The 24,380-nt window shown below is 44.1% G+C and overlaps 1 protein-coding gene across 1 annotated transcript in view; it reads left to right on the top strand.

Annotated features, from left to right (window-relative positions):
• The first annotated feature begins 1,013 nt into the window (after positions 1–1,013).
• Positions 1,014–24,380, top strand: part of LOC143142358 (TBC1 domain family member 15-like) — a 42,844-nt gene continuing 19,477 nt past the window's right edge. Inside the window, exons 1-7 of the mRNA XM_076303199.1 lie at positions 1,014–1,061; positions 1,820–1,918; positions 3,377–3,451; positions 3,924–4,059; positions 6,663–6,879; positions 16,590–16,692; positions 19,685–19,882. Of these exons, the coding sequence (XP_076159314.1) occupies positions 1,026–1,061; positions 1,820–1,918; positions 3,377–3,451; positions 3,924–4,059; positions 6,663–6,879; positions 16,590–16,692; positions 19,685–19,882 (864 nt within the window). The 5' untranslated portion in view covers positions 1,014–1,025. The remainder of the gene's footprint in view (positions 1,062–1,819; positions 1,919–3,376; positions 3,452–3,923; positions 4,060–6,662; positions 6,880–16,589; positions 16,693–19,684; positions 19,883–24,380) is intronic.

Here is a 24,380-nt window from a genome sequence, read left to right as displayed (position 1 = left end):
ACTGTCTTTAAAGCACCAGGTGCGTCTGTCTAATTCTCAAACAGCAGAATGCTTAAATGCTAAGCTACAAGTAGGCCTAGGTCAATGTATAACATTAGCTTGGGATGTTTTTACAGTAAGAATTGGTAGTTGTGAAAGCAGCTGCATCCCTTCTAAATATCAAAATATGGAAATGCTAACATATCTTTTCTTTCTCCCTCAAGGTGCTTTGCTTAAATTTCTCAGCCCTCAGGCTCTTCCTAAGGATACCTCCACTGATGAAGATGGCCTGAAAGGTTAATATGTGTGTGCGTGTGTGTGTACTTGTATTTATGTTGGATTTTTAAATTGCTATACAACCTGCACTCTTTATAGTTTGAACAATGCATCCTTTTTCTGCATAAGATGGCAGTGTTTTATTTTCTCACTTTGTGAGAAATGAAAAATGTTAATGTGAGTGTGTGTGTGTGTGTGTGTTTAAGTATGTTGGATTTAGTTATTGTGCACTTTTTTACATTTATATTGGATTTTATGGTACGGTGGTGTTTTTGCAAATGTTCAAATGTTCAAAATGTTCAAAACTAATGCACAGTATATATATGCAACTGCAGTATTTGCACTGTCAAATTTTTGTTTTTATATAAACTGTGGGTGAACTTAAACTGTATGGCTATGCGGTGGTTCCTGTAGGCTTTGCGTGCGGTGGGGGGGGGGGCTCCATGTCCATATTGCTTGGGGCCCCCAAATTCCTTGAAACGGCCCTGCCAGTTCTCCCCTACACTCGTTTATTATAAACAGCCAGACCCCCCTCATCTATTCCACAACAAATAAACAACCGTGATCCACTTTTAAAAACACTAATTTGACTTCAACCCTTCCTCGCTGTGCAAAGTAGGCCTAGAGAAGACAATGCTACAAGTCATTAGAGTTATGTGTGTCTCCAGAGCCCGTCTCCTATTAGACATTCTCAGGGTGTCTCCGAAGTTATTGTTAGGCACGTGAATCATACGTCATCATAACAGAGCAAGGAACAACAAGCGAGCGACATGGCGGCGGCGGCAGCGGCTCCTGTGGGTTCTACGGTAAAGAAAGGATGCAAAACAAATCGTTTTTTCGAAACCGATCGTTTTTTGTATATTGTGTAAAGTACCACAATGTCCAGAATTGTGCTTTCCTCTTGGGGAAAAACCAAGACGTTTAAATCGGGCATGCAGTCTGTGGTGGTGAACAAGCTTGTCCAAGTTGGCTCGTTCCTTTCGTTAGCTAATAACAAGCTAGCAGGCTAGATGCTGGGTTACAAATAGTATTCTGATTAATTAGTGTGCTTGTTATATTTCTTAAAGTTCTTTTGGGTAAGTGAAAGAATGATATAAACACAGGTAACTCGGACAGGTAGTGTTATCTTACGTCGCACAACATAGCTATATAAATACGTAATACTTAGGCTATTTGCTAACTGAATTTTCACTAACTTCATTTCAGTTCCACTAGTCTGGAGTTGATGGTGGTAGTCATAAAGTTAACTAGATCTACACGGTGTAGCAACAGTTATACTGTAACAGGAGTGTGGAATGGTAGACAGTTCTGTGAATTTAGGAGAGGGGAGAGGGCACATTTTACGACCTTTCACTTGCTGAACTCTTGCATTCTTGCTCCACTCAAGCAGTGGCTACGCTGTTTCGTCATGTGATTCATCATAGAATTAGTTAGGAAGTAGATCAGCTCTGTGATTTCAGTATTTGTTAATCGTATATAATCTTAGATCGGTCTACTGTAGTGTTACCGTCGAGAATTACCTATCGTGACCTTATTTAACGGAACAACATGTGTTTGTTCCTAGGTTGTGTTTGAGCATGATGGGGTGTATATTCACACAAATCCGGACAGACAAGACGATCAAGATTCACTCATTTCAGGATGTCTGCGTGTGATTGAGAAGGTGAGATGTTGGACTGGAGGAGTGTTAATACAGGGGTCTCAAACTCAAATGTGCTGGGGGCCACTTCTGCCAACGTCATCTGATTGGTGGGCCGCGTTGGTGTTAAAGAATAATACAAAAAAGAATGGCTATTTCCTAAAATGCAATGTTTTTTTCCCCAATACTGTATTTTCAAATACAAAACTGCAAACAGAAAGTGCAAGTCTTTTTTTAATCTATTTTTAGACACCTTTGCTATAAAATAATGATAAAATAAATATTAAAACAAATTATGAAACGAAACAAAAAAGCATAAAAACAGGTATGTGTGTGTTTCACACCAAATAAAAATATTTTCCTCTCATAACTTATTTAAACCTGGCATATCAAAATTTCAAAAGGCCATGGCTTGAAAGTGGTCAGAGTTAAAGTCCTACTGTAAATGTAAAAATCTTTGAGTTTAAACAAAAGTTTATGAAGGTGGTAAATTTACCTATCTTTGCCACTGGATGGTAAGCACCTCAAATTATGCACCTTTCAGTAAATACTGGATGTTGAACATATTTGAGCAGGTTTACTTTCTTTTTGTCATATTACCAAAATAACAAAATAACAGGAAAACAGTAGGCCTAAGATGTAACAATAGTAAACTATTTCTAGCCTGTTCCACAAACCGTTATTATAGGCCTACAATAAAGTAGCCTGGTCAAATCAGTTCCTATCGCGGGTGACTTTGTAGTTCTTCAGAGCTGTCTGTACCACGTCCATTACGGACATTATCATCACGATTACCACTGCCACCTCGAGCTATTTTGGGCAAAGGGTCGAAATAAGCATGGTATGCTTAGTGGACACCGTCATACGCAAAGACGCACCTCCATTCACAGACGCTCCGTGACTATCACTGTCAATAGACAATCGATCATAATCTCCAAAAGGCAGATATTCTCCTTCAGAATAGGTGAATAGCATAGCCTACCCAAGACTTCATCACACGTGAATGTTTTTTCAACATTTGGTGTAGGCCTATTTCTGCTTCAATTTGTGCAAAACTATGGCCTGCATCGCTTCCGCCTCATTACAAACAAATGCACGTCTTCATGTTTCTCGCGTGTAGGCTAATACACTGTATTTCCTGAAAACTGTGTGCAGCGATTTTGGGCTTGAATCAAGCTCTGGATGTACAGTGCAGCAATGCAACTAGTGGAGGAGAGTACAAATGAGATTTGTCACCGTACTTGGATCTATCGTCTATTTTAATCAGTGTCGTTGTTTGTCGCAATTGAAAATACCCTCAAGGGCCGAATTACATTATTATTTTGAAATAGACCGCGGGCCGGAATTGGGCTGGACGCGGGCTGGGAGTTTGAGACCCCTGTGTTAATACCTATCTATAGATCTTGACTTTGTAGGAGGATTAAGTATGCCCCACCCCAGGATTATGTGACTGACAATTTTAGTATTCTATTATGTTGTCAGGATGGGAATGCCGTGCTTGAGTTTAAACAGTTTGAGGATGCTGCTGACCCCTCCAACATGCTCTGTCCTAACAAGGTCAGTACATCATTTACTTCATCAAACCTCAGTATTTTAGTTTGCCTGAAATTAATGTAAAGAAAGAAACTGATACCAGATTACAGTGGGCAAGTGGCTGTGGAATACTTCACCTTGTTTATTAGTGATTAGAAGAATAGTATTCTATATTGATGTATGCAGTTCTACAGATACATTAGACATGGTCTCTAAAGACACAAAGAATGTACTGTACAATTTCTAATTGAATGTCCAAGTCATCCACAGCCAAGGAATCTAGGAATTGTTCCCTGTTCCCTGCCCCTTGCACCGCAGTACAGAATGCTGGTTGATGCCATCCAATTTTTTTTTCTCTTACCCCAGACTATTCTGGATCTATACTAGATCAATTGCCAAGTGGAATCTGAGTGACAGAACACACACACACACACACACACACACACACACACACACACACACACATACGAACTCTGAGGTTATTGTGTATGCACAGGACTCCAGCTCGGTGGTGGAGTGGAATCAGAGCACTAGGCCTCCCAGGCCACTGGAGCCCCAGCTCAGCTGTGAGACTGAGTGGGACATGATCAACGCCGTCCACTTCCGCAGAAAGGCCTCCAGCAATGGCGAAGGTTGGCCATCTCTACTCTTTCTGCCCTGTCTGTTTGCAGTTCTGAAATGTGGTTAAGTGCATGTGTGTGTGGGCTAGAGGGAGGGGATACATGTGATGTGCTGTGTTCATCCTGTGGCTATATGTCTGTGTGTAATGGAATGAATGTGTCTACTCTATGTTTCCTATGTGTTTTATACTATTCCTATCAGTGAGACCAAAGACAATTTTCATGCAGGCATGACAATAAAGTATATTCTATTCTATTCTATTCTATTCTATTAAGACTATGAAAGTGGTGTTCACGGTAAATAACAAAATAGAGGACGGCATTGAATGAAGTATCTTTTCACAAATAATTGTATCAGACCAATACTTTTGGATCTCATTAATATACAATACCTTTGTGGTTTATATTTAGTTTTTTGTTCTTGCATTTATTTTTGTAACTTAGGGCAGTAGTTGGAGTAGATATACTTTCTCACATACATCTAATTTTACAAGTAGAAACAAGTCGGATACTGGGAATAATTCTTCACTGCAGAGCATTAAGTGATGACTCCATTATGTGTAGCCACAGCATGAAAGGATGTGGCCAGGGGTCCTTAGAGAGCATTAAGTGTACACGTGTTGTGCTGATTTGCCCTTTAATTAGGCAAGTGGTTGCTGATTCTGACAATGCACTGCTACTGTCCTTGTCTCACACATTCTCTCCTAATTGCCATTCAGAGCCACACCGACATAGCCATAATTAAATCTCTCTGCCTCACTTCCACAAAAAAGAAAGGGACAAAAAAGTTTTGGAATTCCAGGCTGGATGGAGCGAAGGAACCAAGGTCTCTCAGGCATATATTAAGGCACCTGTGTCCTCTGCAGGAGTTATTCAAGAGAGAGACGGAGACAGAGAGGGTGTGTGTGTGTGTGTGTGTGTGGGGGGGGGGGGGGGGGGGGAAGAGAGATGTGGTGGCATGAAATGAATTCCGGAAAGACTAATTGCTTCAATTTCCACCCCTCCCCAATTCTCACCCCAAACCCAAATCAGCCTGCAATCAATCTCAGCGGATCCCTCTGAGAATTAATCAGCACCTCACCACCACGTATCCTCCAGGCATTTAAATGCCAGGCAAATCGTATTAAGTGGAATTACTGGCCGAGCTGAAACATCGAGGGTGACTTATTACATGACTGGGAGGGTGGGGAGGGGGCGACCACACCGCTTGCGGTCACACCAGTCCGGCTGAATGTGCACCTTATCCACTGTTTGTCTTAACACACAGCAGTATGATGGCACTGCGAGCAGTTCAGAGACAATTCATGGAACCCAAGGTTATAATGTAACCAAAAGGCTATTTCCCATCTCCTCAAAACAAAAATATTTTAGACCAGCAAATTCTTTTATGCTATCATTAACTTTTAATTTTAGGTGATGTCGGTGAATGTCAGTTAATGGTGGTTGGGGTTTGACATTTCCTGTCGTAGGATGAGCCTATTTGATCACAACACACACTTGAATTACTTAAAGTAAGTGTTCATCCACACATACGGCACACGGAAACATTTCTTCCTTCCTTTAAAAAAACAAAAACAAAAAAAACTGCTGCATATAACTAAGTTAATACGCTTCATGATGATGTTCATTTATCTTTGATTGATCATGATCTTTGAGAACAGGTTTGCCAGTCAAATGCCACAGATCAGCTGTCAGTAAGGCTTGAAGAAATGTCTTCAGTTGGAGTTGCTCTTCAGAACACAATTGATGGGCCTGTGAATCAATCAATTTGTGAATTGTGTAGTGGAAAATTGATTGAAGAAGACCTCAGCAGCTCTTTAACCAGCAGTCTGAATTCTTATTGAAATCCTCATCGATAAGATAGGGGGCAAAGTCAGTCTGAATTCTTATTGAAATCCTCATCGATAAGATAGGGGGCAAAGTCAGTCTGAATTCTTATTGAAAAGATAGGGGGCTGATGCCTTTAGACAAGGTCAGTCTTGAACCTTGGACAAAGCCAGGTGGTGCTGCTCAGAAATAATTCTGAAAAATAGTTATTCTTGTGCGTGTCATTTGACGTCATGACTCCTCAGGCTTATGTGTTATTTCCGATTGTGAGTGGTTCAGACATTTAATAGCTCCTCTCTGTACCTAACTTGCCTTTTTTTTTACTGTACTTCCTCTTTTCAATTTATCTGTTCTCAACTCTCTCAAACATACCATTCTTAAACTCAACTTCAACTCAGTTCCACATCTTAAAAAAATATTAAAAAACATTTTTTTTTTTCAGCTGACCCACTTTTTTAAGAATGACAATTTATTGCAACCCAATTCACCATAGGCATATTTTAGGCATATTCAAGACTGAATCAGTGCATAAATGAATGTTCCTCCTGATCATTTTGAAGGTTGTGTGGAGCTCCAGTTTTCAATAAATAGCCTAAAAAAACAAAACCAACTGTCCATTGGTGTTAGCAGGCCTTGTGAAATGGAGGCTAGCCTTTCATAAGGCAAGAGCTTCAGGCTATGGTTTAAACAAGGTTTAAAATGTGATTTTCACCGGAGGTGGTCTTTAACACTGAGCTATTTCAGTGTGTGAAGGTCAGTGAGCTGATGTTGGATCTTCACCTTTATAGCCCCTGCAGATGCGTCCCCCCCCCCCGTGGCCGAAAGGAGCCGCGGATGCCTGACCTTCAGCGCGGGCGACCTGATCTCCATCAAGGTGCGCCAGGCGGGATGGACCTACCTGGAGTTCAGCATGAAGGAAGACACACCAATACCTGTGCTCCACTTCCACCAGGGTGGCGCCGAAACACTGCTGGACTGCCTACGCCGATACATAGTCCTGACTGAGTGAGTTGAAATACCGCCATACACACACACACACACACACACTCACCTCACTCACCTCACTCAACTCACTCAGCTCACTCAGCTAAAGAAAAACAAACACACTTTGAGGAATTACACACCCTAGAGTGTGTTTAATTGAGTTGCTGGCCACCTTGTGAATGAGCTCAGAAATCACCGGGCCTCGTGTATCGGCAGCATTGTATATACTCCCATGCAGAACCTTATAGGATGAGACAGTTCATCGCCACTAAAGTTTTATGTGTTCCACTGCCTGGACGACTCAATTGGGAAGCAAGTAAATTTAAGGGTGGATGGAGGTGTTTTATTAAATATCTTGATCCGTGCATAACCTACAAAGTCAGGTTTATTACATGCGGTCCAGTTTTATGATATCTTTTGTCCTCTAGGGTTGTTCCTCTCCATTTAATTCATATCTTGCACCAATTCCTTGCCATTGATCTTTGTTGGCTTTGTAATAGCCTGCAAATCTGGTCGGAATGGATAATAGGACACTCAGAAAAATGCAGAGCGCAAGGGCTCATTCATGCTCAGCTCAAAGGTAAAGATGGATATGGACAGTGCATTTATACAGTCACAGAGACGCAAAATGCACTGTCCAAGGCACCGGTCGTGGCGTGACTGACTGGGGCACCTGCACCGTACACCGGCGACCTGGGTTCGATTCCCGCCCCGTGGTCCTTTCCGGATCCCACCCCGACTCTCTCTTCCACTCGCTTCCTGTCTTTCTCCACTATTCTCTCACTAGGCATCCTCTAGGGAGTCGCTCTGTTCCCTATTTTAGTTTTCGAAACTTGTGTTGGTTGGTCCAATCGATTGTGCAATCGATTTTCGAATGTAAAGTGACAGCCCTAGTGTGTGTGTGTGGAAAACGTTGCCTAGCCAATGAGGCGCTCTGATGGGTGTGTGTGTGTGTACGAAGCGTTGCCTAGCCAATGAGGCGCTCTTATGGGTGTTTGTGTGTGTGTGTGGAAAGCGTGGCCTAGCCAATGAGGCGCTCTGATGTGTGTGTGTGTGTGTGTGTGTGTGTGTGTGTGTGTGTGTGTGTGTGGAAAGCGTGGCCTAGCCCAGGGCTTAAATTTCACTGCGGGATTGCGGGTATTGCGCATAATTTGTTCAAGTCCCGCAACTCTAGCCATCATAATGAGAGAAATTCCCGCATACACTTTTACAGCCAGTCTGATGACGTTAATATAATCATGAAGTGGCGTGAATGCGGTGCTATTGACCGGACGGATCAACTACCGAGTTGAATTGAACGTAGCCTCATGCAGACGCAGACGCACACACACACGGAGAGAGAGAGAGAGAGAGAGAGAACCACTTTGCGCTTACGCAAATAGGCTACGCAACCATGGCAAACTTTTACATCTGGAAAGAACTCCTTGGTAACTATCCTGCTAGCTCAGGTCACGTCAACACTTGATCCCAGAAAGATTGTCTTCGACATGTTAGTTTTTTGAACATTTATTGTATCTAATGACATAGAAAACATAATGATTTGCATCCACATACCGCACTATGCACAACTTTTATTCACTAGCGACTAGCCTAAAACCGTCAGGCTGAAGGGAGGCTAATTACTCTCATGTATTTTCTTAAAGTGACAGGCACTCAATTACACCTACTCATCACCAATGTGCACTCAATTACACTACACACCACATTAAAGATATGCCTAAGTGTAATAGGTAAACGTCAATATGAGGCATTCAAATTACTAAATATGTTTAGCTACTAGTAATTACTAGTAAAATGCTATACTTTAAAAAATGCATTATTAAATAAATACACTCTATATGAATTTAAAAATATATGAAATAGAAACATATCACATAAGCCATCATTTTCAGTGTGTGTTTGTGTGTGTGTGGAGAGAGTCAAGCAGAATCTAGGATGTCCACTGTTGTGAATGATCCCACTACAGTATATATTACTGATGATGTCAGGATGGTGGGGGCCCCAAAATCAAGCACTTTTTAAAAAAAGTATCGAAATCGCAATTGTTGACTTCTTGAGGATCAGAATCGACCCCCCACCCCTCTCCCCCTAAATTGTGTAAATCCCCCCTACATGAATAACCTAAGGGGGGAATTCGCCCCCATTTTGAAAAATGAATTTTAAGCCCTGGCCTAGCCAATGAGGCGCTCTGATGGGGGTTTGTGTGTGTGTGAGTAAAGCGTGGCAGGCCCCCTGTGGAGGGCACACACAGGTTAACCAGCTTCTCGCAGTTTCACAGCCAGAGACGGTGGGATCACAGGAAGGCTATCTCTCTCTCTCTCTCTCTCTCTCTCTCTCCCTCTCTCTCCCTCCCTCTCTCTCTCTCTCTCTCTCTCTCTCCCTCTCTCTCTCTCTCTCCCTCTCCCTCTCTCCCTCCCTCTTCCTCTCTCCCTCTCTCCCTCTCTCCCTCTCTCCCTCTCCAACTCTGACTCTTATCAGTGTCTCTCTATCTCTCCTCCCCTGTTTTTGCAGTCTTTGTGTCTTTCATTCTCTCCCTTCCTGTCTTTCTCTCTCTCTCTCTCTCTCTCTCTCTCATATATATATATATATATATATATATATCCTGCCCTCTTTTGCTCTCTGTCTTTCTCTCTCTAGGGCATGTTGTTAGATCTCTGGCAGCTTCTACAGATGGTCCTACATGGCGTGACAGGTATGGGGGGGGGAACACACCAAAAGCAGAATGGGGGCCCAGGGTTGCTGTTTCAGCCCCCTCCTCCTCACCCCCAACCCCACCATCAGTCCTCTCTGATTGTCTCTGACTTTTTTTCTCCCCTCTGCTTCTCAACACATGCAAGAGTAGCAGGAAGTGAACGCCTGGCACCGCTGTTGTTTCTGCTCATGCATAGACAGACCGCTAGCAGGAGTCCAAGTCTATGTCCCTAAAGTTACAGCCTTACTGCTAAGGACTGCTTTTGGATTGGAAAAACTCCAAATTACAAATAAAAATACATTTTGAATTATAGCTATGAAACCCCAACCCACCCCACCCACATAAGCAAACACGCATACATACACACACACACACACACACACACACACACACACACACACACCCACCCGCATGGCCTTATGAATAAATAGTGCTTGTGGTGAGGTCAATACACAATGACTTTAGCCAACAGCACATCCACAAACAAATGAGACGCTTGCAAAATGGATGTTGGAGGGGGTGGAAGGGATTTGAGTGAGGCGGGAGTAATCCCTTTACCATGCCTGTGCTTGACTCATTGTCTCCGCTGGTTTGCCTTCGCCACGCAACGCTGTCACCACAGTCTGATTTGATGTGGATTCCGTCTGATTCGTATGCTGCCCACAGATTCTGCCACTGGGGCGCAGTTCCTCTCTTCAGCCAGTAGAGGACAGTCAGCGTCTTCACAAGAGCTGGAACCTGAAGGCATCAGTTAGTTTGACAGTGACAGTTTTCTTTTATTCACATTCATGCCTGTCGTTAACACTGAAAAGTTGAAGATAACCAGCATTTATTTTAAATGCCGCATGTAGAGAGGTCCAGAAGGGAAATGGAGTGCTTAACTATTCCATGCCTGTCCCCATGGCAGAACTCCTCACTCACCACAATTGTAAGTGCTGTCTGAAATTTGCGTGGTACGCATGGTTTATATTGCAGTGTGTGTCTTACAGAATGATCTCACACTAGGACAAATTGGTCAAATTGGTCTATCATTACTAATCATGACTCATAAAACCAAATTGCACTTCATTTGAACTGCACTTGATTTCTCTCTACTTGGAGAATCTGTATCTGTATCTGAAAATTATGCACTACAATAGGAAATGCATTGTTCTTGAAAGCTTAGCAAAAAACAATACGTTGTAAGTAAATGCTTGCGGTGACGCATAAGACCCCTAATAGCCTTGAACAGCGACCTGGTGTCACTCAATACAGAGGAGGGGCTCGGTGTCAGGGCTGGAGACCGTAATCCATGCTGAGATGGGCATTGATTGGAAGACAAGATTGCAACCGAAGTCAGAGTACCATATTCGGTCATCGTGATGACCACCAACAGGGGTAAACAGGAATTAAATAAGTGTTTGTGTGTGTGTGTGTGTGTGTGTGTGTGATGGTATCGGATGCCTTATTTAGAAGCTAACAACGCTGCAGTGGAGCCTCACGGAAGGCCTCCTGACCCTGGGGCAGGTCACCTGTCAGTGCATCTGGAGCTGGTTAGCATACAGGTCATTATGCCTCGACTCTGGACAGGAATACAAATGGTGAGGATGACTGATCCAGCCAATATTGCAATGCCACTGACCTCTCCTTCTTATGAAATTGGTAGTGGAAAAACTCATCGCTATTGCAGGCCACAGGTGCATGCATAGTACATTTAAAATTGTAGGAGATGTAGATGCTGTTATCTAGTCATAAATGAGAAGAGCATACACGTTTTCATTGCTTATTATATAGTATACTATAATTAATAACTATTACATTTGGTTTTCTACAATGCATAAATCAGTCAACATGACCAAAAAAAAACACGAATGAGTAGCCTTGCCCAAACTTTTGACTGGCACTACATGTAATCATTTAGAAGATGGTGATATCTATAGTGTGTGTTACTGTGCCCTGCAGACGATTTCATCAGTATGTTTCATACCCCTGCTGTTTCAGCACGTTACACTACCAGTCCAGCTGTAAGAACCCAAATGCATTTCGTCAGCACGAGGGTCAGAAAATGCTTGTTGTTTCTCCTGGCAAGTGGCCGGAACCGTGGCGAACTCCAAACGAGCCGTCGGCGGGCGCTTGGGCTTTATTCATGCCTCGCGCTTATGTTGTTGTTGTGTTCTGTGCCCCGTAGCCATCGTTTCCAAACTGTCAGTCAGCATCGCCCAACCGTATGAATATTCATAAATATTTCACCATGTGCCACTAATCCTGCAAGTTGCCAGCCAAGAGCGGGCGCAAGTCTCGCGTTCCATTGGTTCCTGTGCTTGGCTATGCTGTGGCGTGCTACATCGCTCTTATTTGGCAGTGGGTTTGGGGGGTGTCATTTTAACTCATTGAGTGCCAAAAACGTAATATTACGTTTTTCCTTCCCATGCATTGAGTGCCAAAAACGTAATATTAAGTTTTTAGCTTTTTTTTTAAATTACGAAACTAGACACTCTAACACACCTTATATGTGATTTTGGGAACTCTGTGATGAATGGAAATGAAATATATGACGATCGTGAAACTCATGAAAACGCACAATCTGGACATTATCTGGACATTTTATCATAACTCGGTTGCCGCTTTGGGTCGAATCAGTGACGCATGCACGTCAGGTCAAAACCAGACCATTTTCGTGGGTCTATCACTTGGTGGCAGTCTCGCCAGGTCTCGCTGATCACTTCCCGGAAAGTTTACACAAGTAAGTAACAGGCAACACTTCATATTTCATGAAAGACGTTATATCTCCATTTCTAGAAAAAAACAGCGAGTTTGATGAAAACTAGCCACTGTTTAGCTTGGGATTTCTCAGGAACAGAGGCGTGTAGAAATACACGGTTTGCACCCACCGAGAGCTTAAAGTCTCACCTTTTAATCGAGCTATTGTATGTGTTCATAGCTATAACACAGAATATGCTGTGGCTGTACAAAAATCATCAACAATGGTCTAGATTGCTGGCACTCTAGGACAAAGCTCCCAAAAACAGCTTGGCATTCAATGAGTTAAGGTGAAAATAGACCTTCCCAGAACAGAGCTCATGCTAACCTCCAACCTTATGAAAGAAAAGAGTGTGAGATTATGAGAGAGAGAGAGAATGAGAGAGAGAGAGAGAGAGAGAGAGAAACGAGAACAGGAAAGCATGTTTGTTGGAGAGAGAGGGTAGGTGTGTGGGAGATTGAGAAAGAGGAAGACATGCCTCTGCTTACCTTACCACACTTCAGAGGGAACACCTCATCTCTTATTCCCAGTGCTGATTTATGATGCTGCTGCCACCGTGTGCGGAGTTAACCCGCAAGGCTAGCAGCCTCATTACGCTCCCATTTATTTGTTTAATCCCTTTCCTTTTTAATGAGAGAGAGAGAGAGAGAGAAAGACTGTATTTCAGTATCAAAAATGCGTTTGCGCACACAAATACGATCCTGACGGCAGCTATGATCATGAGCTTCACTACCATGTGCTTGCCTGTGTATGAAAAACAGTCATGAATTTGCTGTCATGAGGTTGTCATGCTGGTGTGTGTGTGTGGTCTGTGTATAGAGGATGTGCATACATGTTGCCTGTGCGTGTGTCTTTGTGTCTGTGTGTGTGTATGATGTGCCTGTGCATACAAACCTGTGTGTGTGTGTGTGTGTGTATTGTCATTGTGTGTTTATGTGCATGCATGTGTGAAAATACTTAAGTAAAGGGCCATTTACGTCAGGAACGATAACTATAAAGATAACTAACTATAAGGATATGAGCGTCCACACTAACCAACGATAAGGAAAGGCTCTCATGTTGTTGAAGGTGATAATATCTAGAATATGATGAATTCTGAGTGGCTGTCAGCTTTTTATCGTTATGAAAATCACTTCAAAAAATGATCTCGTTCTTCATGTCGTTATAGCTCTGAAAGTGATCCCCGATGATATTGTTCATGTCGTTATCGTTATAGTTTGTGTGGACGTTGTCATTCATATTAGCTAGAGCGATATTTAGTTGCCACAGCTGTGTCTGCTCTCTGGTAATGGCCGAAGCAGCCACACAATCAGCAACAGGGGGTGTCAGCAGCCAGGCCGGAGGCTCCGTTGGCATTCGGTGGGGGGCCTGTTTCTCTGTCATTTTTATCACCGCCATACATCCCGCCCCATGCACCACGCCCCACACACCACCGCACACCGGCTATCACACTGCCGTTAATGAATTCTCTGCCAGACCACTTCCGCTTTGATTGAGTGCTATTTGTATGCTAATACCAGGACCCCTCTGTGTGAGATGTCTGTCTTTCTCTCTCTCTTTCTCTTTTCTCTCTCTCTTTCTCTTTTCTCTCTCTCAATCTCTTCCACTCTCTTCCCACTGAAGAGGACTGTGCCCCTGCGGTCTGCCTCTGTTCCACACACACACACACACACACACACACACACACACATACACACACACATACACACACACATACACACACACAGACAACATACATATCCTAACAAACACTATGTTGCACATACTCATATGCCCCTTGACCCTAATGACAGCTAGCTGAAGAGCACAGTTAGCAAAGGGGTGTTTTAGGACTACTGTAGACACACCAACCTCAATTTGAGATACAGAGAGAGAGAGAAAACAGATTAGTGGTGCCCTTTGTTTGCAAGCCTTTCCCTGGGCCCCTGAGTCTTCAAGTGAAGCATTTTGAAATGTGTGTGTGCGTGTGTTTGTATGCGCATGTGTGTGTTGTGTGTGCCTGTGTGTGTTTGTGCTAGTGAGTGGTGGGGTGGGGGTTCTACAGTTAAGCTCTCATTTCCCCTATCTCGCTGGCTATAATGAGCTAGCGCTAACGGCGAAGCCCGCTAACCCACTAAACTCATTTGCAGTTTGCCCCCTCATCATAGACGCCTCATTCTGTCAATTAACCTTGCCTTGGCACCGGCGACTGCGGCACCACAAAAGTGGAGGATAAATTAAGGGACAGTTTTTTTGGTTTTGTTTTGATTTGTTTTTTTTTTGGCTGTGACTGTCTCCTCTTGTCTTTATAGTCTGGCTGAGTGAGGAGCTCGTGTGAGTCTGTGTGGTGAAAAGAAATGTGAAGAATGTCATGGGAATAAACCCTGCAATTTCCACGTTGCGGAGGACTGTGACCGTCCTCTTTAGGGGAACAGTGAGGGCTCCTAGCTCCTGGAACATGATTTTTATGATCACAACTAAACACACGTTTGTAATTTGGCTATTATACTATAATAATTTACAATTTACTACCCAAATTGTTGCCTCAACAATATAGACACGAGAATGTCATGTTCATGTAAAATTCAATGTAAGATTTGAAGAGTCTGTGATAGTTATTTAAATCATATAGCTAATTTAATTTGAATCCTACAACAATATGAGATTTTCTTCATCAGTGAACTAGATCTGAAATACATAGTTTTAGAGAGTACTATCAGCCCAAATGCTACCTATGTTTGTGCAGTTGTTACAATTTTGGGGTTTAAATAAAAAGAATAGGAAGGATTGTTCTAGAAGGCAATCAGTGCACATGCCATTAACAAGCTGTGTGTATTACTGCCCGAGTGTGGTCACTCACCCCCCTCTGTGATGCAGACGGCCGAAGTCATTGCCTTATTAACAACCTTAAGTGTGCGTGTGTGTGTGTGTGTATGTGTGTGAGAAAGAGAGCGGGAGCTGTCCATTCTCATCCAGTCAGATGGTGTGTGTGTGTGTGTGTGTGTGTTATGCAGCTGTCACCACTCAAAGCTGGAGGGTGTCTGCTTGCTCTGCCAATGAAAAAAGAGGACATCCCACAACGATGCTGCAGATGTCCGCAGACGCCCTGTTGGGAGAGAAATAAAGAAAGAAATTAAACGTCAAACAAAGCCTGTTTTGCCAAGGTGGAGGTTTTTTAAGAACGCAATCTGTCACACTGACATTTATCAAGTTAGGAAGTGAGTCTACTAGATCATATTTTCGTTTCCTCAGACAATGCTTCTTATTCTTAAGATATGGTCTTCTGCTGAGACACGTTTATTTGGCAGGCTCATCACTTACTCCTTCAGCTCTGATGAAATCAAGCCAAACAACCCTCACTCACTGTACTGCCTGTCTGCCATTCAAGACATGTGATGGATGGCAGATCTGCCCTGCTCAATACCCGGGAAATGCATCCGTAACGTGTGTGGGTGTGTGCGGTTTTGCTTCCTGGGATGTTCCTAGTGTAGGTAAAGGTGTCTATAGACGTAAATGTGTTAACTTTCGCCACAGTGGCGTGAGTACACAGAAACCGTTAATAAGGAGCGATCATCATCAGGCATCAGGCACCAGGGCAGCCGTGGCCTACTGGTTAGCGCTTTCGGACTTGTAACCGGATGGTTGCCGGTTCGAACCCTGACCAGTAGGCACGGCTGAAGTGCCCTTGAGCAAGGCACTTAACCCCTCACTGCTCCCTGAGCGCCGATCTTGTTGCAGGAAGCTCACTGCGCCGGGATTAGTGTGTGCTTCACCTCACGGTATGTTCACTGTGTGCTGAGTGTGTTTCACTAATTCACGGATTGGGATAAATGCAGAGACCAAATTTCCCTCACGGGATCGAAAGAGTATATATACTTAATACTTATCAGGTGGTCACTTGCATTATGTATCATGTGGTGGAGTGAAGTTGTGTATTTGAAGTATAAATGTAGTTCACAATAAGGTTTTTCCTGCTGTTAGGTCATAGCAAGTATAGACCTAGTCAACAGACATGTATTGATGTTTTAATGCGGCATGGTATTTTTTGGTAAAGATATAAAGTTTAGATTTGAAAAAGTTGCTAAAGTTGTTATTTCCAGTTATGTCACTTACCTCGGAGTATTTCTTCAAGGTGGTAACAAGGTGATTCTCAGGTACCACACCACCAAAAAAATATCTGTCCCGCTTGTCAATCATGTGACGTCGTACAGCTGAATCTGTTGAATGAATAATTTCATGGGTGGAGAATAGTGAACAGCAGTGCCCTTGATGATGGGGATGGTTTGAACTCATATCTCCGCTACCTGTGTCCTTCCCCAGGTCACCCTTTGATTCGTCTGTTCTGAACGTGGGCCACTACAGCAAGGCACTCTCGCAGTCCTTTGAGAACCTGCTGGACGACACCACCTTCGGACTCATACAGGTGAGGAGACTCCAGGTCGTCTGTGATGTCAGACCAGTATTAGAGATATTAACTGTCATTTACAGCAGTGGTTCTTAAACTTTTTGTCTGGCGACCCCACAAAAAAGTATGGCGAGGTCTGGCGACCCCACTTTCCCCAAACCCATTCGGTTGAGTCCTTACTCAAATACCCCCCTCAAACGTTAACAACTAAATCAAGCAAAATCTAGAAAGCAAAGTAATTCTTTTTATTTACTCCATATGAACAAGAACCGAGAAAACCAAACAATCACGATTAAACAAGTGTAGGCTGCCGCCATATCAGATCAGAACGCTATGTGTGTGGCGCACACACACACACACACACACACATACACATGCAGCATTAGGCCTACAACGTTACATTAATTATATTTATGGCGATAACCATGCTAAACGGGGGAGTAGGGTGAAGGGGTGGTACTGAGATTGGGCCCAAATGCTAAACGGGGGAGTAAGGTGAAGGGGTGGTATTGGGATTGGACCCAAATGCTAAACGGGGGAGTAGGGTGAAGGGGTGGTACTGAGATTGGGCCCAAATGCTAAACGGGGGAGTAGGGTGAAGGGGTGGTATTGGGATTGGACCCAAATGCTAAACGGGGGAGTAGGGTGAAGGGGTGGTATTGGGATTGGACCCAAATGCTAAACGGGGGAGTAGGGTGAAGGGGTGGTATTGGGATTGGACCCAAATGCTGGATGAGCACATTGCAAGAGCATATGAACCCAAATCAGATAATGAAACTTGATAGGCTAATAAACATAAGGAATTAGATAAAAGGACAGTTTAGTGTGATCATGAACTACAAGGCTATGTGGCGTCGTAGCTATTGCACTTCACAATAGCTTTGCATTGTGCCTAACAACAACCCTTAGCTGTTCTCAAAACTATAAACTATAGCCTCTTGGGGTTTATTGCTTAAAGTAGAGCTCTTCTTCACAGTACCGCCCAACAGCCTTGAATTGGAATAAGTGCTATAAAAGATAAGAACAAGGTGATGAAGTGGTGTTTGGAGCTGAATAAAGCTGACTCTCACTGGCAGGGTATTATGGTTGAGATCAGAAGATGTGAGCTACCCACGCAGTCATGTTCGACAGCCAGTTTGCAGCCTACAGCCATGGGAGATACCGGGTGCCAGTGGTTTGATATCAAGCCAGAGAGTTTCACCTCTCTACACCTTTAAGACTGCTGCTTGGGCTTGAGCGTGTGGATAAAAGGCATCCATGAAGTGAGATTGTCTTCAGACATTTAAAGGAACGCTGAAGTGCGCAGCATCTTCTTTTATGGCTAATGGTAGACCAGACATAGATATTGAATAGTCCTCTTCTTTAATGCATGTAACATCTACAGTAAAGATCTCACTCCCCTTCATTCGATTTCATCTCATCATCCTTCAGTGTTATTATTTTGAAACTGAGAAATCCGTTCTTTACAGGGACATTCAGGAGCTTGGGTGCCCAGACTGAAAAATGACTGTCCCCAGCTAAGTTTAACCCCAGGCCGTTAAGAAATTATATCACAGGAGGTGTTATTAACACCACTGCCGTTCTTGTCTCCGTCAACACCTAGGAAAAGGCCACGCTTTGTTGTCCCGTTTTTTTACACACACACACACACACACACACACACACACACACACACACACACACACACACACACAGAAACATTAAAAAATACTGGCTCATAATTTTCTTTTCAGAACTTTCTTCTCCACCCTAACCTTCATAATTTCCCTCACAAAGGGAAATGACACCTTTTTAATGGCAGCGATGCCATCCTTTTAGTTTGGAGGGATAATGACTAAAACAGACGAGTGCAGTGCACTGAGGTGGGGTTGGAATATGGAGGGAGAGGGGAGGGGAGCAGAGCGGAGGGGGTGAAGGGAGAATCGAATGACACCGATAGCGGAGGTATTAGCCACGTCTGCGCGCGCGCGCCTAGTCCCTCATTATCGCCAAAGCGGTGGGCCTCTGCCACGGGGGCCCTGTCGTATTACAGGAATCATTTAGTAACGCTGGGGGATGAGGGTAATGATCCTTGACTCGCTAATAACATTGGGTGGCCTTCTTCAGGACGGGGTCAGTGGCGCAGGAATATTGTTTTCTAATGTGCCTCGGAAAAAAATCCAATCGCAAAGATGAATGACCACGTCGCTTGCTCCTGTTATCCCCCGAAAGAAAAAGGGGGCGGGTGCAGAGGAGAAATGAGAGGAGGAACAGGAAGGAATCTAGCTGCAATGAAAAGAAATCAATTCTCCCGCAGATTTGCTCTTTTGATTTTGTGGGTCTATTGAAGTGAATTCGGAGAGTTTTGAGGCGTGGAGGAAATGCGTTCTGAGAGCTTGTTTAGAGGGGTCACGGATGCGTTCTGAGAGCTTGTTTAGAGGGGTCAGGGGTCAGGGCAGCATCCTTGCTAGTTTGCCACAGTTTGTCATTGACGCACCGCTGTAATTACGCTGTCCATAATTACTTGTTGCAAGAGCATGACTGAACAGAGCACTTCGCCAGTGAAAAAAGACCAAAGTTGCCCAACCTGAACCCATTGGACAAGATTAGTCTTTCGTCTGTTTTGCATCATGAAAGCCAAGTGGCAACAGTGGAATAAGCGGGATAATGGACTCCACGGTGGTCTGTTCACAGAAGTTAATGCACTACGAGGTTTAAACGGCCCTCCGCTTCGCGTCGGGGCCGTTTTACAACCTCGACCGTGCATTAACTTCTGTGAACAGACCACCGTGTCGTCCATTATCCCTTACATAAACTCTAGCAAGGAGCCCTGTATCAGAAATATCAGACCTCAGAACTTTGGGAAGGTCCATTTATGGTAATGCCACTCTCTGCAGCATTCTGAAGAGCCATACAGTAAATATAAGAAACCGAAACGAAACAATAAATGACTGACAGAAGTGATCTGAAAAGGAATGTTTTGGTGGACACGGACCCACAGACTTGTCATTATGCCTGTCTTCCCCGGCAGAAGTTTAAAAAAGACCCATACACCACCACGCTGGGGGGCTTCTCCAAGGTGACCAACTACCTGTTTGACGCGTTCCGCGGTGGGGATTCTGAGCCTCAGCAGCGCCCCCCGGAGGAGATGGTTGACCTGCTGAGCGAGGTCATCCCCGGCCTGGACATCAACCAGCAAGACGAGCCGGGCTTTGAAGTCATCACCAGGGTGAGGTTGAGAGACAGGAGTCGCTTTTCACACACACACACACACACACACACACACACACACACACACACAGACACACAGACAGACACACACACACACACACACACACACACACACACATATACACACACACACACACACACACAATATAGATGACGAAAGCAAGTTTGAGTGAAATCAAATGTGATTTCAAACACGACCCACCTCAAAGAGCAGATAAAAAGATTTGTGTGTGTGTGTGTTGATTAAATCTTGAGTTAAATCTCTCACATAAAGAAGAAAGAACTGGAGGAATGTGATTAAAATATTGATTATGCTGTGTGTAGATCATGGTCTCTGTGAAGGTGATATTGCACTTTAGATACATATTGGACTGTGGTGTCAATAGTGAGAGGAATGCAGTGCCTATGACCACATGTCAGGATGGAATCAGAAGGGTGTAAGTAACGTTATGGGTGGTATAGCTAATGCATATCACTTTTTTTTTTTCACCATCATGATTCACATTCTTATCAAGATTTCAGGCATGCACACACACACACACACACACACACACAAGCATAGCCATCTGATTCTATCTGTCTCTGTACTGAAATTCACAAGTCTAGGAAAGCTTGGCACCTAGTACTTAGTCTCCTAGGATTCCGTAATTATGCACCAAGTTTAATTAGACCGGACCCACTCTTCTGTGCGTTGCTCTGGTAACAAATTGACCCAGCGGCCGGGCATTCTCTTTCTTTTCTCTACCATTCAGTTGTTCTCTCTTTGTCCTTTTCTTTTTTCCTTTCTTTCTCTTTCACCCCCTCTCTCTCTCTGTACAGTGTTAATTTGATGCGTACACATACATTAGGAGCACAAGGCAGATTTTAGATCGATAGATAGATACATATACATACATACATACATACATACTGACCGACCGACCGACTGACTGACTTACCTACTTACTTGATCGATCGATCCCCAAGGGGAACTTCAAGATGATGACTCATGACATGACTCATGCCTGCAAACTCTATTCTAGCTATTGGTAGGAACAGGGAACGCACCCAGGGAACGGACCAAAGGTGGTGGATTTATCAGAATGCACTGCAGGATGACGCACACACACACACACACACACACACACACACACACACACACACACACACACTCAAACTCTCTCTTTGACTCTCTTTCTCAGAGTGCACTATTCTCTCTGCCAGTGTGCATGGAGACAGATTCTTGTCAGATGTTTTTCTCTTCCGCTCTTATCTCCCTATCTCCTGACCATAGTGTGGTACACACACACACACACACACACACACACACACACACACACACACACACACACACTCTTCTCTCAGTATCTCCTGACTATAGTGTAGTAGGGGCCAGAGTGGAATATTTTTGCCATGTAGTTTGCATGAGGGGGAAGTGAATTGAAACCTGTTTGAAGGCACCATGAGGTGTGACTTTACTTTCAATGTGATTGCGCTTGGGCACACACACACACACGTACACACGTGTATGTGCGTATACCTACATTGACTAGATGGTGCTGAATGCCTGAGGGCTCCTTGTGTTTCCATACTGTGAAATGTGTGTAAGGCGTAATCTATTCACACACACACACACACACACACACATGCACACACATGGATAGTTAGTGCTGAATGTCAGTGGGTGCAGAGCATTGTTTCCTGATGCTGCATGTGGAGCGTATGTGTGTATGCCAAGACTGCAAACATCTGGCACATCACACACTAGTGGATTCAAAAAATCCACACACACACACCTGCTGAAGAACACAGATAGAGATGCACACACGCACATAGAGCTCAAGTGTGCTAGTGCATTTATGGCTTATTTTGACACTCTTGTTTTGAAATGCACACACACAGTGATACACACACACACACACACACACACACACACACACACACACACACACACACTCCAGAATCGGTCTGTGATCTCTCAGACTGTCCAGATCATTGGAGTTGACAGAGCAGCAAGGGGTGTGGTCTCACACATCAGTAAGCCACAGAACACACACACACACACACACACAGACTCTTACTGGTTATTACTGGTCTGGTGATGAGCCTCCACAACATCTGCTCTGTGTCACTTGACATTCTCTTTCTCTCTTTCTCATGACTCTCACTTCCCTGCTTGTCATCTCTTTCACACACCGGTCACACACATGCTAACAATAGAGCATAAATGCACACACACACACACACATACACACACACACACACTTTGTCTCTTCCTCCTCTACAGTAGTCTGATGTACAAGGGCTGTGTAGTCACTGCAGTGGTGTTTTAAAATTTTCATTTGGCTGTCATTAACCTCCCTGCACGCACGCACACACACACACACACACACACATTAACCTCCCTGCCTGCAGGCCTCACACACACGCACACACACACACACCCATTAACACACACACGCCTCACGTCCGGGTTGAAATCAAGGCTGAGTCCGAGACAAAGACAAGGAAAAGAAGAAGTAATCAATAACACACACACACACACACACACACACACACACACACACACACACACCACACACACCACACACACACACACCACACACACACACACACACACACACACACACACACACACACACCACACACACACACCACACACACCACACACACCACACACACACACACCACACACACCACACACACACCACACACACCACACACACACACACCACACACACCACACACACACACACCACACACACCACACACCACACACACCACACACACACACACCACACACCACACACACCACACACACACACCACACACACACACCACACACACACACACCACACACACACACACCACACACACCACACACACACCACACACACACACACACCACACACACACACCACACACCACACACACACACACACACACACACACACACCACACACCACACACACACACACTTCTGTCTGTATTTAAAGTCTGCTTTTGTGTAGTTTGTGTGTGTGTGTGTATGTGTGTGTAGACCACTCGCCCAGTATTTATATTAAGTTCAGTCTAGCACCTCAGAAAAAAAGGCTCATTAAATCCCTTCAGTCTTCATCTCTGAGAATGGGAACGCAAGATGACTGCTATCTACTCTTTGCTGTGTGTGTGTGTGTGTGTGTGTGTGTGTGTGTGTGTGTGTGTGTGTGTGTGTGTGTGTGTGTGTGTGTGTGTGTGTGTGTGTGTGTGTGTGTGTGTTGGAGGGAGAGGGGGTAGTTATTTACACTCTGCTGTGTGTGTGTGTGTGTGTGTGTGTGTGTGTTGGAGGGAGAGGGGGTAGTTATTTACACTTTGCTGTGTGTGTGTGCGTTTGTGTGCACATATATATCTGTATGTGTGTGTTTTGGAGGGAGATGGGGTGGTTGGGGTTGAATTAGGCTCTTATCAGTTCCCTCATGAATTATTGACTCAAATTTGGTGCTGCTCTCCCCATCACACTCACACACACTCTCTCTCACACACACACACACACACACACACACACACACACACACACACACACACACACTTTATCAGACTTCTGTCCCCATGGAAACGGCTTGTACTCTTCATAGGAAGGCAGAGGGGTGATGCAAATGTACTCAATTCAGGATCGCAGGCTAAACCAGTGGCTTTGGCCAATAACTAACTTTGTCACGTACACACACACACACACACACACACACACACACACACACACACACACACACACACACACACACAGAACTCTGAAGAGTTAATCACTAAAAAACATTGCCCTGGGGTAATTACCCAATACCCATAGAAGGAGAATGCTGTAAAAGTGCTTAAGATTCGGAGTGTCTCCTTCTGCTTTTCCTCCTAGGCTTACTATCTTACTCTCACACACACACACACACACACACACACACACACACACACACACACACACACACACACACACACACACACACCTGTTAACGAGCACAGTGGGACATGCACAACTTTAATTCAGTCTGATAAAAAAGCAGCATTGCTAAGATATCAGTGCAAGCCAGCTGAAGCCTCTGTGCTCTGCATGTATTCCACTTTCTATCGGTGTGGTTGTTGCTCTCCATCACTCCAGTATGCAGAGACACACACACACACACACACGCATGCGCACAAGCGCACAAGCGCACACACACAAGCACAGACAGACAGTCCCTCACATGGACAGCTTGTACAAATGATATTATATTCTGGTATATATTATGTGCTAATGTATGTTTGTGTGTCTGTTCGTGTGTGAGCATGGGTGTGTACCTACAGGAGGATCTGGGCAAGAGGCACTCATAGTGTTTCTGTGTGCATTTACCTCTGTGGCTTTGTGTGTATGCTTATGTCTCTATCTCTCTCTCTCTCTCTCTCTCTCTCTCTGTCTCTCTCTCTCTCTCTCTCTCTCTCTCTCTCTCTCTCTCTCTCTCTCTCGCAATTCAATTCAATTGAGCTTTATTGGCATGACAAAAAAATACAATTTG

The sequence above is a fragment of the Alosa pseudoharengus genome, unplaced genomic scaffold (assembly GCF_046254945.1).
Source record: "Alosa pseudoharengus isolate Yale_2024_CS ecotype anadromous, Long Island Sound unplaced genomic scaffold, YU_APseudo_1.1 YU_APseudo_1.1_scf_24, whole genome shotgun sequence".
NCBI lineage: Eukaryota > Metazoa > Chordata > Actinopteri > Clupeiformes > Clupeidae > Alosa > Alosa pseudoharengus.
This window is presented reverse-complemented; position numbering and strand designations above follow the sequence as displayed.